This window comes from Puma concolor, chromosome C1, assembly GCF_028749965.1.
Source record: "Puma concolor isolate L17-30 chromosome C1, mPumCon1.1.hap2, whole genome shotgun sequence".
Taxonomy (NCBI): domain Eukaryota; kingdom Metazoa; phylum Chordata; class Mammalia; order Carnivora; family Felidae; genus Puma; species Puma concolor.
In genome coordinates this window covers 167,151,022-167,165,706 of record NC_141674.1, presented here as the reverse complement: position 1 = coordinate 167,165,706, position 14,685 = coordinate 167,151,022, and the positions used below count along the sequence as shown (strand labels likewise).

The 14,685-nt window shown below is 37.5% G+C and overlaps 1 protein-coding gene across 3 annotated transcripts in view; it reads left to right on the top strand.

The window, feature by feature from the left end:
- Positions 1 to 14,685, top strand: part of PDE11A (phosphodiesterase 11A) — a 414,495-nt gene that overhangs the window by 94,271 nt on the left and 305,539 nt on the right. For all 3 annotated transcript variants that reach the window (XR_015255343.1, XM_086718963.1, XM_025933541.2), the window contains exon 2: positions 472 to 630. Coding sequence is in view for 2 of the 3 variants with exons in the window: in XM_025933541.2 (XP_025789326.1) it covers positions 472 to 630 (159 nt within the window). In the remaining variant the exon portion in view is untranslated. The remainder of the gene's footprint in view (positions 1 to 471; positions 631 to 14,685) is intronic.

Here is a 14,685-nt window from a genome sequence, read left to right as displayed (position 1 = left end):
GGTTTAAAGCTTCTTTCTTCATTTACCATGGTTAACAACTACGGCCATGATTTATTTTCATTTATGTTCTTTTGGTGACTTCAGCATGAAATTGAATCTGGTATTGTTATTAAAAATTCGTTGGGTAGGGGCGCCTGGGTGGCGCAGTCGGTTAAGCGTCCGACTTCAGCCAGGTCACGATCTCGCGGTCCGGGAGTTCGAGCCCCGCGTCGGGCTCTGGGCTGATGGCTCAGAGCCTGGAGCCTGTTTCCGATTCTGTGTCTCCCTCTCTCTCTCTGCCCGTCCCCCGTTCATGCTCTGTCTCTCTCTGTCCCAAAAATAAATAATCGTTGAAAAAAAAAAAAATTAAAAAAAAAAAATTCGTTGGGTAAAGTTCCTAGTGATAAAATATCATACACAGAAATATACTTATCTCCCTTTCTTCCTGATAACAATGCACATGCATTTAATGCCTTCTCTGTCTTATTTTAGGATCGAAGATTCAATGATGAAATTGATAAACTAACTGGATACAAGACAAAATCACTCTTGTGCATGCCTATCCGAAGCAGCGATGGTGAGATTATTGGTGTGGCCCAGGCGATAAATAAGATTCCTGAAGGTGCTCCATTTACAGAAGATGATGAAAAAGTAAGTTTTCATGCTTTTGTGACTTGTACTCTCCTTCTTGATCATCGATTGCTCTTCTCCCTGAAAAGGACAGGACTTGCATGAATAGCTGTTGGATTAACCCATTCATGGATCAAAGAACCTTTCTTGTGTTCTACAAAATGTAGCAGATGTTTTGAATATTTCATAGAATGTGGTACATTGAATGTGGTACATAGAATGTGAAGCATTGCAAGCTTCAGTAGTATCCTTCCCTGGTCTTTATCTTACTTACACGTAAGCTTTTTTAATTGAGGGTCACACTGCCACCACATATGACCCAAGGGAAGATAGGGATGATGGGAAACAAAACTGTGTTTTGGAAACTCAGCACTTCCTCTTGTGTTTTCATAACTACTGCAAAGAATTGTTTTCTCAGTTCTTATATAAAAATCTCAATAAAATGAATGTTACTTAATTGTTATTCCAAATTGCTAATAAAAAGAACATTATTTTTGTCCCTGAAGAGCAGTTGACTTTTGTAGAAGTAATGTATTTTTGTTCTGAAATTTTTAAGTTTTTCACCAGTAGCTTATTCACCAGCTCATATTAAAAAGGAGACTCTTCAAAAAGCTGAAGTTCTTTCTGGCTTTGAAGCTCTTATTACCTTCATATTGAATAGAATCTGGTGGAATATTTATAATATTTGTGGTAAAAGCAAACTTCAAATTAGTTTAAGTTTGATGACTGCCATACATGTATTTGATTAAAAAGACACTTTATATAATTTAGCCTTCAAGATGGGAAGTTGCTATTTGCTAGTACTAATTAGTAATGCATTACATTAATGCAAATGTTCTGGTATAAAAGGCCAGCATAAAATATGATTATAAGGAGACAAGATTTTTAAGTGAAGAGGGTCCTTTACTGAGGTCATATCTGTAGTTGAATTTGAATAACCCATATCCAAGAAAAGGTTTATAAACCCTGAGAGTATGATAGGACCTCAGATAATTTCCTACTGATTCAGTGAAAAACTACAGTGTGGGGGCACTTGTGTTGGGACTGTAGGAAGCACAAAGATAAATCCCAAATATGTAATGCCATCCTGGAGTGAACAAGGCAGAAAGCAAGATTATCAGTAAGATGATCTATAACATGCTTCTGGAAGAGGTGGCATTTGATCTGACCTCTCAAGAAAGCATAGGTTTTCATAAGACAGAGTCAGGTGAGAAGGTGAGGGCATTTAGGGATGTATAAAATGTAGCCTACCTCATTCACTAAGCAAATGTTTCCATGGAATGTACAGATAAAGCAAAAATGTTACTTTGTGCATTTGCACCAACGGTGACAGAATCTTATAATCATGTGCCTCTTATAAGGATTCAGACAAAAGGATTAGAGTTTTGTGTTTTTTCAAACATCCCACTACCTGCCCACGACATCTCGCAAATGGTTTAGATTATGGATGGTATTCCTGCCTTCACTCTGCCTCCTTCACTTGAAAGGATCCTCTTGTATATTTCATTCTCATCTCTGATTGCACTTCTGTCAGATTTGTTTTCTGGACTTCTCTCAGTGGATTTATACTTACGGCCTAAGGCTTCATGAGCTCTGAATGATTTAGAGGGAAGGTCTGCCCAGGGCTTTGTGTTGAAGAGCATCCGCGTTTAGCTCTACTGAGAATGAGGGCTGGGATGGAGTTCCAGCCCCGCTAAGGACAGTGCCCTGCTTTGGGTGAGACACTTAATCTTTGACTCTCAGTTCTCTCCTCTGTCAACTATACTATTCACCATTTACAGCATGAGAATTCAATAAGATCGTAAATAACAAATACTTTGTAATATAAGAAACTAGGTAAATATAAAACATAAATTCTTATTTCTAAATTATCATTTTTCCAAGAACTTTAAATGTTCTTCTGTATTTGTCACTTATTCCCGGGCAACTTATCTCTTAGATTCAACCTCAACTGAATATTACATTTGCTCCATGTGTTAGGTTTTTATCCTTTGCAATTTTCCTATGTGTCCAGAATAGCATTTTATTTTTTAGTCTCTATAATTCCCTCACCTGATTTAAAAACCCTACATTAAAAAAAATTACAGGGGCGCCTGGGTGGCGCAGTCGGTTAAGCATCCGACTTCAGCCAGGTCACGATCTCGCGGTCCGTGAGTTCGAGCCCCGCGTCAGGCTCTGGGCTGATGGCTCAGAGCCTGGAGCCTGTTTCCGATTCTGTGTCTCCCTCTCTCTCTGCCCCTCCCCCGTTCATGCTCTGTCTCTCTCTGTCCCAAAAATAAATAAACGTTGAAAAAAAAAATTTTTTAAAAATAAAAAAAATTACAAAAGTTAAAGCTAAAAACCCCACTCTAGTCTTATTTCTTGGAAGAAGTCTTACCAGTTTGAGCGAGTTAATTATGTTCATACAGGTGACACTAGATGGAGAATATTTTATCTCAACTTGTGTGTCTGGATATTGTTCTTCCCTACAAGGATTCTATACATGAAAAAAGCAGAAAAAATCTATAAGTGATTAATGGGAAAGAACAAGATCTAGATACTTCTTTCAAATAAGAGAAGACATTGTGGCATAATGGCTGCAGATAAGCCTGGCAACAGCCTACCCTGGTTGAAACTCCAACTCCGCCATAGCCTGTGTAACCTTGGGCAAGTTGTTTTGCTTTTCTGTGCTCCAATTTCCTCCTCTAGGAAGAGAGATGATAATAATAATACTTATCTCATGAGGCTATAGAGGGATTATATGAGAGAATACAGGGATAGAACTTGGAAGAGTGCTCAGCACATAGTGAGCCCTCATAAAAAAAATTAGCTCTTACTGACAACACATTAATACATGTGAGATACAGTCTGGTCTCAGTTAAAAATTTAGTTCCATATAAATTGTCTAGAAGTTTTTATTATGGATAGCCTATATGCCAGTTCCACTCTTGGAGTTACAACAATGAAATGAAGAATCTACTTCTTTATAAATTCACATTTGTCTTGTGGGATTGTTAATGCACATAGTATTTTACTTGGCACAAGTAAAAAAAAAAAAGTCTTGGCACAAGACAATGCTTCTACTAATTTGTAGTCTACTTTTTAATGTAGAATTATTTCTTACATATATGTCCACATGTGAATGTAGTCTATATTTGCCATTTTTAGGGATTATGAGGTTTTTTTTTTCTTTTTCTACATAGCATAGTTTGCTTAATCATTGTCCCATTACTGGAAATTTGGGTTGTTTCTGGTTTTTCACTAATTCAAAGAGCTCCTGAATGAGCATCTTGAACAAATTACCTTTTTCTTCTGTGTTATTTCCTTGGGGTATATTCCAAAGACTGAAGTTACTGAGTCAAAGGGCAAGAAAAGTTTTATAGCTCTCATTCCAAGATACAGATAGCTTTCAGGAATATTGAACCTATTTATAATAGTAGTAGCATGCATATACCTTTGCTTGCAGAGCCCTACCAACTTTGTGCAATTCACATTTTAAAACTCAAATTAGTTTTCTTTGGTCTGTTAGGCAGGCTTCAGACAACCTCCTCCCATATTCACCGGTATAAACTTAGTTTCAGTATTGCCTGCAAGTAAGGAAACAAGGAAGCCCAGTGCTCAGTGCTGGGTAGGGGGCTCCTGATACGATAGCATTTGAGGCAGGTTCAAGTCTTTGCCCTGCTGCTTACTAGCTGAGTGACCTTCAGCAAGTTGCTCAATTTTTCTTGGCCTCAGAACCTCCATAATAGCGTTGTTGTGAAGGGTAAAATAGATTATTGGTGTAAAGCGCTTAAGGTAGCACTTACAGCAAATGAACTTCATGAAATCTCGTCATCTATTTCAAAGCCAAACAAATAATTTGAATCTATTTGTTATTTTATTTATACACATAACTGCTATGTCATTGTTCATATAGGTCATGGTAAATTTGTTGCATATTTAGCCTAATATGATTTGTATCTCCTGATTTCTTAAAATGTCAACTTCTGGAGACTATCAGTTGTGTTGTGTTTGGTGTAATTCCAAACATTTTGTGATATGAGAATCAGTAAATTATTTGCCTGGGATAAATTGAAAATTAAATGTGGGATATTCATTTCTGGACTATTTATGTATCTAACATAATTGTGCATAGGATCATATTGTGTCTCTTGAAAATTCTATGCCTGTATTTCAATGGCTGTGCTGTATCATATTCATGGAAAAGGCTGGAAAGGTCATCAAGATCATTTCCCACCAACCTTGCCCTCATCCTTAGGAATCTTTACCTGACAGGTGGTCATCCAGACTCTGCCTAAAAACTTCCCTTTCAATGACTTTAAAATCATCATACTCTTTAAAGTGCTTGCATAATTAGCAATAATTTTATCAGCAGTGGTTAGAGTTTAAGTGAAATAATAGTCTACCATAAGAACATATTAATAATTTAAATTACATACTGACAAATTACTAGTTTGGTAATTCACGTTGGAAGTGCACACAAAGGCAGATCATACAAATGAGAGGATTGGAATTTCTTGGTTCACTTCATGGGTTTCTAGCAAATGTCCCTGTTTTTCAGTGATGTGTATAAGCCAGCTGATTTAAATGGTATGACTACACTCCTTGCATCTAATTAATTTATCACTTTGTTATTCTTGGGTGAGTAAAGACAGGCATTATTTTGCAGAATAAAATAATGATAGTTGGATGGGAGCAAACATTGGTGATCTATCAAGATGTAAGGGCAGGCCTGATGAAACCTGGGGTATGAAAATGAACATGGGCTCTTCTCTGTCCTTCCCAGCTTGCCTATACCTGGTCCCCAAAGGAGCCATTCTTACTGCAATGTTGCATAAAGAATATGTCCATTGCATTTACTTTCCAACAGCTGACATATAAGCAGTTGTGGCTTGAAGTTCTTTGGCTAATCTCTACAGGGTTTCTTCAGCGTATGGTCACCTCTCTCCAACTCATGATTCAGAGTGTTCAGCTACCCTGCTGCTCTTCTTTGTGCCAGCATGTTCAGACACCCTGCAGAACTGGGATGCAGCCAACTGAACTTGGCTGCTGGGACTGGCCACATTCCAGGAATCCGTTATGGGTGATGCTGCCCTACCAATTGGTGTTGAGGATGGTGCACAGATGATGCTAATAAGACTTGCAGAAGCTGGAGCTTTGTTACTTGCAACAGGCTTGAGCCTCACAGCCAAATAATGGGAAGGATTTGATAAGCTCTTGGCTTTACATTTTTTAGCTATTCTTGATTGTGCAAAGGCTAATGTTTAAGATCATGGTGCGATGTCAAGGGTGCAAAAGGTATTACAGTTCACTGTAGTAAGAGAGATGTTGAATACATTGTGCTGATAGGAGTGAAAAACTGGGGGTCCCAGAAGAATGAATGCAGCTCACAGATGTGTGACTTGCATGGAATTTGACTGGCATAAAATTGATTTTTTTTGGAAGTCTGTAGACATGGCCACAAGCTTTAGTTCTGCCAAAATAGCTAATCCCCAAACAACTAGTGAGTTTAATAAAATCGACTTAATGGAAGCAAGATGGACAGATTTTTTCTGTCGTCTTCTGAAGAGTTAGTTTCTACACAAAGGTACTTTTCAAAAAGTTAACATTTTTTTAAAATCTCCTGGTATACATGGCTAGTGGTATTGCAATTCTGCCAGGCAGGTTTATGTGTTTTCTATTAATGTTCTATTGTCTTTTGGACACTCAAATGCTAAACAAACAGTGAATTAACTAATTATAAGAAGTGGCCTTTGTGTTCTTACCTCATTTTGCCCCTTTTCTACCTATATTCCACTCCAGTTAAGTTAGATTTTCAAACCTGTTGCAATAAAATTATAGTTAAAAATCAGTGCCTAGCAAAAAGATTTTAGAATTCCTGGCAGATGGCTCATGATTTCAAGTTATATTTGATCAATAAGATTTCAGTCCTAGAAAAGTTTAGATTAAATCTCATAATTTGTTGATTGCAATACTTTATCTACATTTCAACTGCCTAGTCATTGCACTGTTTGCCTTTTAACAGCTATTACCCAGGTCCCATATGATCACTGTGAAACTACCAGAGCTTCAGAGACTCATTTGTTCATGTTCTAAGTGTTCCCTGGACTATATCTGACTGAGAGTTTCAGAAACAAGCAAGATCTGCATGAAAACCATTACCAACACAGTCCTTGTCAGAACTCAGGTTAAACTTCAGGGAATTTTTTCGGTTGGAGAAATATTGTTGTGGACTTCTGGCTCTATTCTCTGCCTCTTGCATAGGCAGTCTAACTTTGGGGTAAGAAGTCAGGTCTACTTGTCGGGGACCTGTTTAAGGGTTCGCATTCAATAGAAAATGGTCACTCTATTCCGGATTTGGCCTTGTGCTTTACTTATATTCATATCTAATTGCAAAAGGTCTCATCTTCTTAATACTTTTCTGAGGTTTAAGTCCTATTCTGACATCTCTGATTTAAGTAGGCACTACTCCAAAAGTGATTATCGTTTGTCCTTAATAGTGGTTCCTAATATTTTATAGTTTAACATTTTTTCAGATGTCCTCAATGATTGCAGTTGGATTTGACTAACAATTAATTTAGAGAATATGCAGTGATCAGATTATCAGGAAGTAAAAAAAAAATTAGTAATACAACAATTGACAAAATGAAGGACAGTGACTACATGGTGCATTTTGCATTTCAGATGCAAATAATGCTTGGCATGCTTGCAAATTTATAAGCCTCTTGCAAAATTCTGATGTCTTCAGATAATCCCAGCATTTGTAATTTCTTACTTTCTTGGTTTCTCAATTTCTGAGAGTTACCAAGGAAATGGTACGTGCTTGGATGTGACATCCTTCTATGTCTTTCCATATACTTTGCAAAACATTGTAAGGTAGTTTGCATTTAGCAGGAACATGAAATAGCAGGGACACAAAATAAATGAACTAGATAATTCAGAGGGCTATCACTGTTCCAATGCAGAATGGAGAGAATTTTGAGTGATCATTGATCCAAACATTATTCTTACCAGCTGAATAGTGTTCACCATGTGGAGGAACTATTCACTCATTTGCTACTTACTGAGTTTCTACTTAGTAGAACACTACTATGTTTGAGGCACTGTTCCCAGTACTGGGGTTAAACTGATTAAGACGGACAAAGATTTCTTCTCTCTCCAAGCTTAATTCTTGTGGTAGAGACAGACAATAAGCGAAATATATATGTAGGTATATAATGTAGCTTTAAGTAGTGATTAGATGTATAATTTTTATGATTTAGATAATTCGACAATTTTTTCCTGTACCTTTTACTTACATGAGTAAGGGCTACATATCACAAGGGCTTACATGAGTAAGGGCTTACATATCACAAGGGCTTATGATAAAATAATGGCTTTTTTTTTCAACGTTTATTCATTTTTGGGACAGAGAGAGACAGAGCATGAACGGGGGAGGGGCAGAGAGAGAGGGAGACACAGAATCAAAGAGGCTCCAGGCTCTGAGCCATCAGCCCAGAGCCCGACGCGGGGCTCGAACTCCCGGACCGCGAGATCGTGACCTGGCTGAAGTCGGACGCTTAACCGACTGCGCCACCCAGGCGCCCCAAAATAATGGCTTTTAGTAGAGCGCAAGATTTCATCCAAAGCTTCTTCTCAAATAACTATGATAAATTGTGATGGACTCTTCAATTGAATCTATCTTTTCTCCTCTGAACTCCAGGTGTTCACATAAGGTGTGAGTTCCTCTAGGCTGCCTTAGGTGCTAACCTTGAAGTACAAGACACCATTGTCTTTTTATTGTGCTCGCCTCAAGTATCATTGTGCTGCATCTGCTCATGAGTATCAGGCTGTAATCTTGTTATCTACCATCACCTGAACTGGGGACATTAAGAGACTTGACGACCTTAAATCTGACCCCACCAGGCTGGAGATATATAGGGCTGGACGGACAAGACTCTAGGGGCATCTGGGAGGGAAAGGTCAGGGGTGAAGGAGTTTAGTGCATTTTGGTTTTCAGGGACCAGTACATCCATGGCTTCTATTAGCTGGCAGAACATGAAGTACTCTTACTAGTCAAGCCACTTATAAAAGTGGAAAATGACAGAAAACTGTCTTATAAACTCTATCTATGATTTATACATGGCTTGGACAAGGGAGGATGATACACAATCACAGATCAGAAATAAATAAGCACTTGGTGGCAGGAAGAATGATTACTAAAGAACAAGAACAGGGTGTTGTGGATTCTTGTTCAGTGAAGATTTCAAATTAAGACAGATAACTGTCTTCTTTGAATAACTATTCTAGTGTTATTGTCTGAATAAAACAGCAAGGTTTCTTCTTTTCACCTTAAGGCTGAAATACTTGAATTGGAATTTTGAAAACTTAAATTCTTTTTTGAGTAAAAGTGAAATTTAGTTGAATTCCAAGTACATTAAGCATCTTGGTCTTTCTTGTTTTATTTTCCTTTCTTTTTATGAAAGATTCTTTTCATTTTTTTTTTTAATTTTTTTTTTCAACATTTATTTATTTTTGGGACAGAGAGAGACGGAGCATGAACGGGGGAGGGGCAGAGAGAGAGGGAGACACAGAATCCGAAACAGGCTCCAGGCTCTGAGCTGTCAGCCCAGAGCCCGACGCGGGGCTCGAACTCACGGACCGCGAGATCGTGACCTGGCTGAAGTCGGACGCTTAACTGACTGCGCCACCCAGGCGGCCCTCTTTTCATTTTTTTAAAGTAAAAAATTTTTATTTTTATTTATTTTTTTCACCATTTTATTTGTTTTTTAAAATTCACATCCAAGTTAGCATATAGTGAAATAATGATTTCAGGAGTGGATTTCTTAATGCCCCTTACCCATTTAGCCCATCCCCCCTCCCACAACCCCTCTAGTAACTCTCTGTTCTCCATATTTAAGAGTCTCTTATGTTTTGTCCCCCTCCCTGTTTTTATATTATTTTTGATTCCCTTCCCTTATGTTCATCTGTTTTGTCTCTTAAAGTCCTCATATGAGGGAAGTCATATGATTTTTGTCTTTCTCTGACTGACTAATTTCGCTTAGTTCCATCTACATGGTTGCAAATGGCAAGATTTCATTCTTTTTGATTGCTGAGTAATAGTCCATTGTATATATATACCACATCTTCTTTATCCATTCATCCATTGATGGACATTTGGGCTCTTTCCATACTTTGGCTATTGTTGGTAGTGCTGCTATAAACATTGGGGTGCATATGCCCCTTCGAAACAGCAAATCTGTATCCCTTGGATAAATACCTAGTAGTGCAATTACTGGGTTGTAGGGTAGTTCTATTTTTAGTTTTTTGAGGAACCTCCATACTGTTTTCCAGAGTGGCTGCAACAGTTTGCATTCCCACCGGCAGTGCAAAAGAGATTCTCTTTCTCTGGGTCTTTGCCAGCATCTATTGTTGCCTGAGTTGTTAATGTTAGCCATTCTGACAGGTGTGAGGGGGTATCTCATTGTGGTTTTGATTTGTATTTCCCTGATGATGAGTGAAGTTGAGCATTTTTTCATGTGTCGGTTGGCCATCTGGATGTCTTCTTTGGAGAAGTGTCTATTCATGTCTTTTGCCCATTTCTTCACTGGATGATTTGGTTTTTGGGTGTTGAGTTTGCTCAGTTCTTTATAGATTTTGGATAGTAATCCTTTATCTGATCTGTTGTTTGCAAATATCTTCTCCCATTCTGTCGGCTGCCTTTTAGTTTTGCTGATTGTTTCCTTCTCTGTGCAGAAGCTTTTTATTTTGATGAGGTCCCAATAGTTCATCTTTGCTTTTGTTTCCCTTTCCTCTGGAGATGTGTTGAGTAAGAAGTTGCTGCGGCCAAGGTCAAAGAGGTTTTTGCCTGCTTTCTCCTCGAGGATTTTGATGGCTTCCTGTCTTACATGGAGGTCTTTCATCCATTTTGAGTTTATTTTTGTGTATGGTGGAAGAAAGTGGTCCAGGTTCATTCTTCTGCATGTCACTGTCCAGTTTTCCCAGCTCCACTTGCTGAAGAGACTTTCTTTATTCCATTGGATATTCTTTCCTGCTTTGTCAAAGATTAATTGGCCACATGTTTGTGGGTCCACTTCTGGATTCTCTATTCTGTTCCATTGATCTGAGTGTCTGTTTTTGTCCCCATACCATACTGTCTTGATGATTACAGCTTTGTAATACAGCTTGAAGTCTGGGATTGTGATGCCTCCTGCTTTGGTTTTCTTTTTCAAGATTGCTTTAGCTATTTGGGGTCTTTTCTGGTTCCATACAAATTTTAGGATTGTTTGGTTGTAGCTCTGTGAAGAATGCTGGTGTTATTTTGATAGATATTGCATTGAATATGTAGATTGCTTTGGGTAGTATTGACATTTTGACAATGTTTGTTCTTCCTATCCAGGAGCATGGAATACTTTTCCATTTTTTTTTTTGTGTCTTCTTCAATTTCTTTTGTAAGCTTTCTATAATTTTCAGTGTATAGATTTTTTACCTCTTTGGTTAGATTTATTCCTAGGTATTTTATGGTTTTTGGTGTACTGTAAATTGGATCTATTCCTTAATTTCTCTTTCTGTCACTTCATTGTTGGTGTATAGGAATGCAGCTGATTTCTGTGCATTGATTTTATATCCTACAACTTTGCTGACTTCCTGGGTCAGTTCTGGCAATTTTTTGGTGGAATCCTTTGGATTTTCCATATAAAGTATCATGTCATTTGCAAAGACTGAAAGTTTGATCTCCTCCTGGCCAATTTGGATGCCTTTTATTTCTTTGTGTTGTCTGATTGCTGAGGCGAAGACTTCCAATATGATGTTGAATAACAGTGGCGAGAGTGGACATCCCTGTCTTGTTCCTGACCTTAGGGGGAAAGCTCTCAGTTTTTCCCCATTGAGGATGATATTAGCATTGGATCTTTCATATATGGCTTTTATGAACTTGAGGTATGATCCTTCCATCCCTACTTTCTTGATGAAAGATTATTTTCTAATTGTAAGAGTAATGCAAGCTTATCATAGAAAATTTGCAAAGTACAAAAATAAAGGGAAAACTAAAATCACCCAAAATCTTAACTTTTACACATAATTCTGTTAATATTCTTGGTGTATTTCCTTATATTTACTTGTCTTTGCCTATAAATAAAGATATAATTCCAAATTTGCATCATGGGGTATAATGGTATTTTATCATGCTTTAAACAATTCTTTAAGAAGGTAATTTATGTGTCTGCATTATGTTCTACCATGTAATTGTACAAGAGTTTAATTTTTTAAAATGCCTTTTTTTTAATGTTTATTTATTTTTGAGTGAGACAGAGACAGAATACCAGCAGGGGAGAGGGAGAGGGAGAGGAAAAGGGAGAGGGAGAGGGAGAGAGGGAGAGGGAGAGGGAGAGAGAAACACAGAATCCAAAGCAGGCTCTAGGCTCTGAACTGTTGGCACAGAGTCCCATGCGGGGCTCGAACTCATGGGCTGTGAGATCATGATCTGAGCCGTAGTCGGACGCTTAACTGACTGAGCCACCCAGGTGCCCCTATACAATAGTTTAATCTTTTTTTCCCCCTCGACGTTTAGATTGTTTCCAAAATTATGTTATAATAAAATTGCAGCTAATGAACTTCTTTATAAATAAATCTTGGACTCCATCTTAGGATTGCTGTTTTGTAGGCCAAAAATATTGGTAATTTTCTATGGTTCAAACTGATGCTTAGGGTTACAGGGTCAAGGAGTTTGAACATTAATAATTTTTTACAACAACCTTATTGTGGGATAATTCCATACCATACAATTCATTTATTTAAAGCATGCAATATTTGTAGAGATGTATAACCATCACCACACTCAATTTGTGAAAATTTTTATTACTCCAAAAGAAACCCTGTACCCATTAGTAGTCGTTTTCATTTGCCCCCAGCTCTCTGTCTTAGACAACTATCAATATACTTCCTGGCTTTATGGATTTGCCTATTTTTGACAATTTGTAAAAAGGAATCATACAATATGTGGTCCTCAGTGACAGGCTTCTTTCATTTAGCATAACGTTTTCAGATTTATCCACGTTGCAGCATATATCAGTGCTACTTCATTTCTTTTTGTGACTGAATAATATTCCGTTACATGGATATATGCATTTTATTTATCCATTCCTGAGTTGACGGACATTTGTTTCTCCTTCTCAACTATTATGAATAATACTGCTGTGAACGTTTGCATGCTAGTTTTCATTTTTCTTGGAGAATGTACCTAGGAGTGGAATTGCTGGGTCACATGGCAACTCTGATATTTAACCTTTTGGGGAACTGACTGTTTTCAAAAATGGATGCACTATTTTACATTTCCACCAGCAATGTATGAGTGTTCTAATTTCTCCACATCCTTGCCTGTATTTATTATTATTGGTGTTTTTGATTAGAGCCATCCTAGTGGGTATGAAGTGGTATTTCATTGTGGTTTTGATTTGCCTTATCCTGATAGCTAGTGATGTTGAGCATCTTTTAATGTGGTCATTGGTAGAACATTTATTTTTAAGGTTCATGATAAATGTCACCCATTTTTCTCTCCAGAAAATGGAGTTACTTTATGATGCCAATAGCCAAATGTCAACTCACTGAAACTTTACCAGCTTCGACATTATAATTTTTACAAATTACATTCTTTTGATTTCTTTTTTTTTCATTGTAGTTAAATCCATGTTAGTTAACATAGAGTGTAATGATTGTTTCAGGAGTAGAATTTAGTGATTAATCACTTACATTATAACACCCAGTGCTCATCCCACCAAGTGCCCTCCTTAATGCCCATCACCCATTTAGCCCATCCTCCCATCCAACACCCTCCAGCAATCCTTAGTTTGTTCTCTGTATTTAAGAGCCTCTTATGGTTTGCCTCATTTTCTGTTTTTATCTTGTTTTTCCTTCCCTTTCTCTATGTTCATCTGTTTTGTTTCTTAAATTCCACATATGAGTGAAATACGGCAATGGTCTTTCTGAATGACTTATTTTGCTTAGCATAATACATTCTAGTTCCATCCATGTTGTTGCAAATGGCAAGATTTCATTCTTTTTTGATCGCCATCACCAAGTAATATTCCCATGTATGTGTGTGTATGTATATATACCACATCTTCTTTCTCCATTTGTCAGTCTATAGACATTTAGGCTCTTTCCATAATTTGGCTGTTGTTGATAGTGTGGCTGTAAACATTGGGCTGCATGTACCCCTTCCTATCAGCATTTTGTAAATACCTAGTAGTGCAATTGCTGGGTCATAGGGTAGCTCAATTTTTAATTTTTTGAGGAACCTCTGAAGTGTTTTCAAGTAGCCGCACCAGTTTGCATTCCCACCAACAGTGCAAAAGTGTTCCCCTTTCTCCACATCCTTGCCAACGTCGGTTGTTTCCTGAGTTATTAATTTTAGCCATTCTGACAGGTGTGAGGGGGTATCTCATTGTGGTTTTGATTTGTATTTCCCTGATTTTCAGGTGTATGTTAGCCATCTGGATGTCTTCTTTGGAAAAATGTCTGTTCATGTCTTTTGCTCATTTCTTCACCGGATTATTTGTTTTTTGGATGTTGAGTTTGCTCAGTTCTTTATAGATTTTTGATACTAACCCTTTATCTGATATGTCATTTGCAAATATCTTCTCCCATTCCATTGGTTGCCTTTTAGTTTTGTTGGTTGTTTGCTTTGCTGTGCAGAAGCTTTTTATCTTGATGAGGTGCCAGTAGTTTCTTTTGATTTCTAATTTCACTTTATTTCCACTCCTTTGATTTATTCTGTGTTTGCATTCCACAATAAACTAATTAGCCATTGATCTAAGTTAATATATTTTTTTAATTAGAAAAAAAAGCTAGCATGAAGCAAACTGGCCCAAGTTTGTTTGGTCACACACAACTATTAGGTTGTTCATAATAGCACCTAGGTACATCATAATAGTTGCCAAAAAGTTTGCAGTAAGTAGGAGTTGGAGTTGACTACTAACTGTCAAATAACTTTGCAAATTTGCTGCTTGGTTTTAATGAAAGCAGATCTCAGACGAAATTCTGCTGCATATCAAGACATTTATTTAAACAAAAAATTTATTACAAGTCAGGTCACATAGTTCAGACACTGTTCAGTAAGCT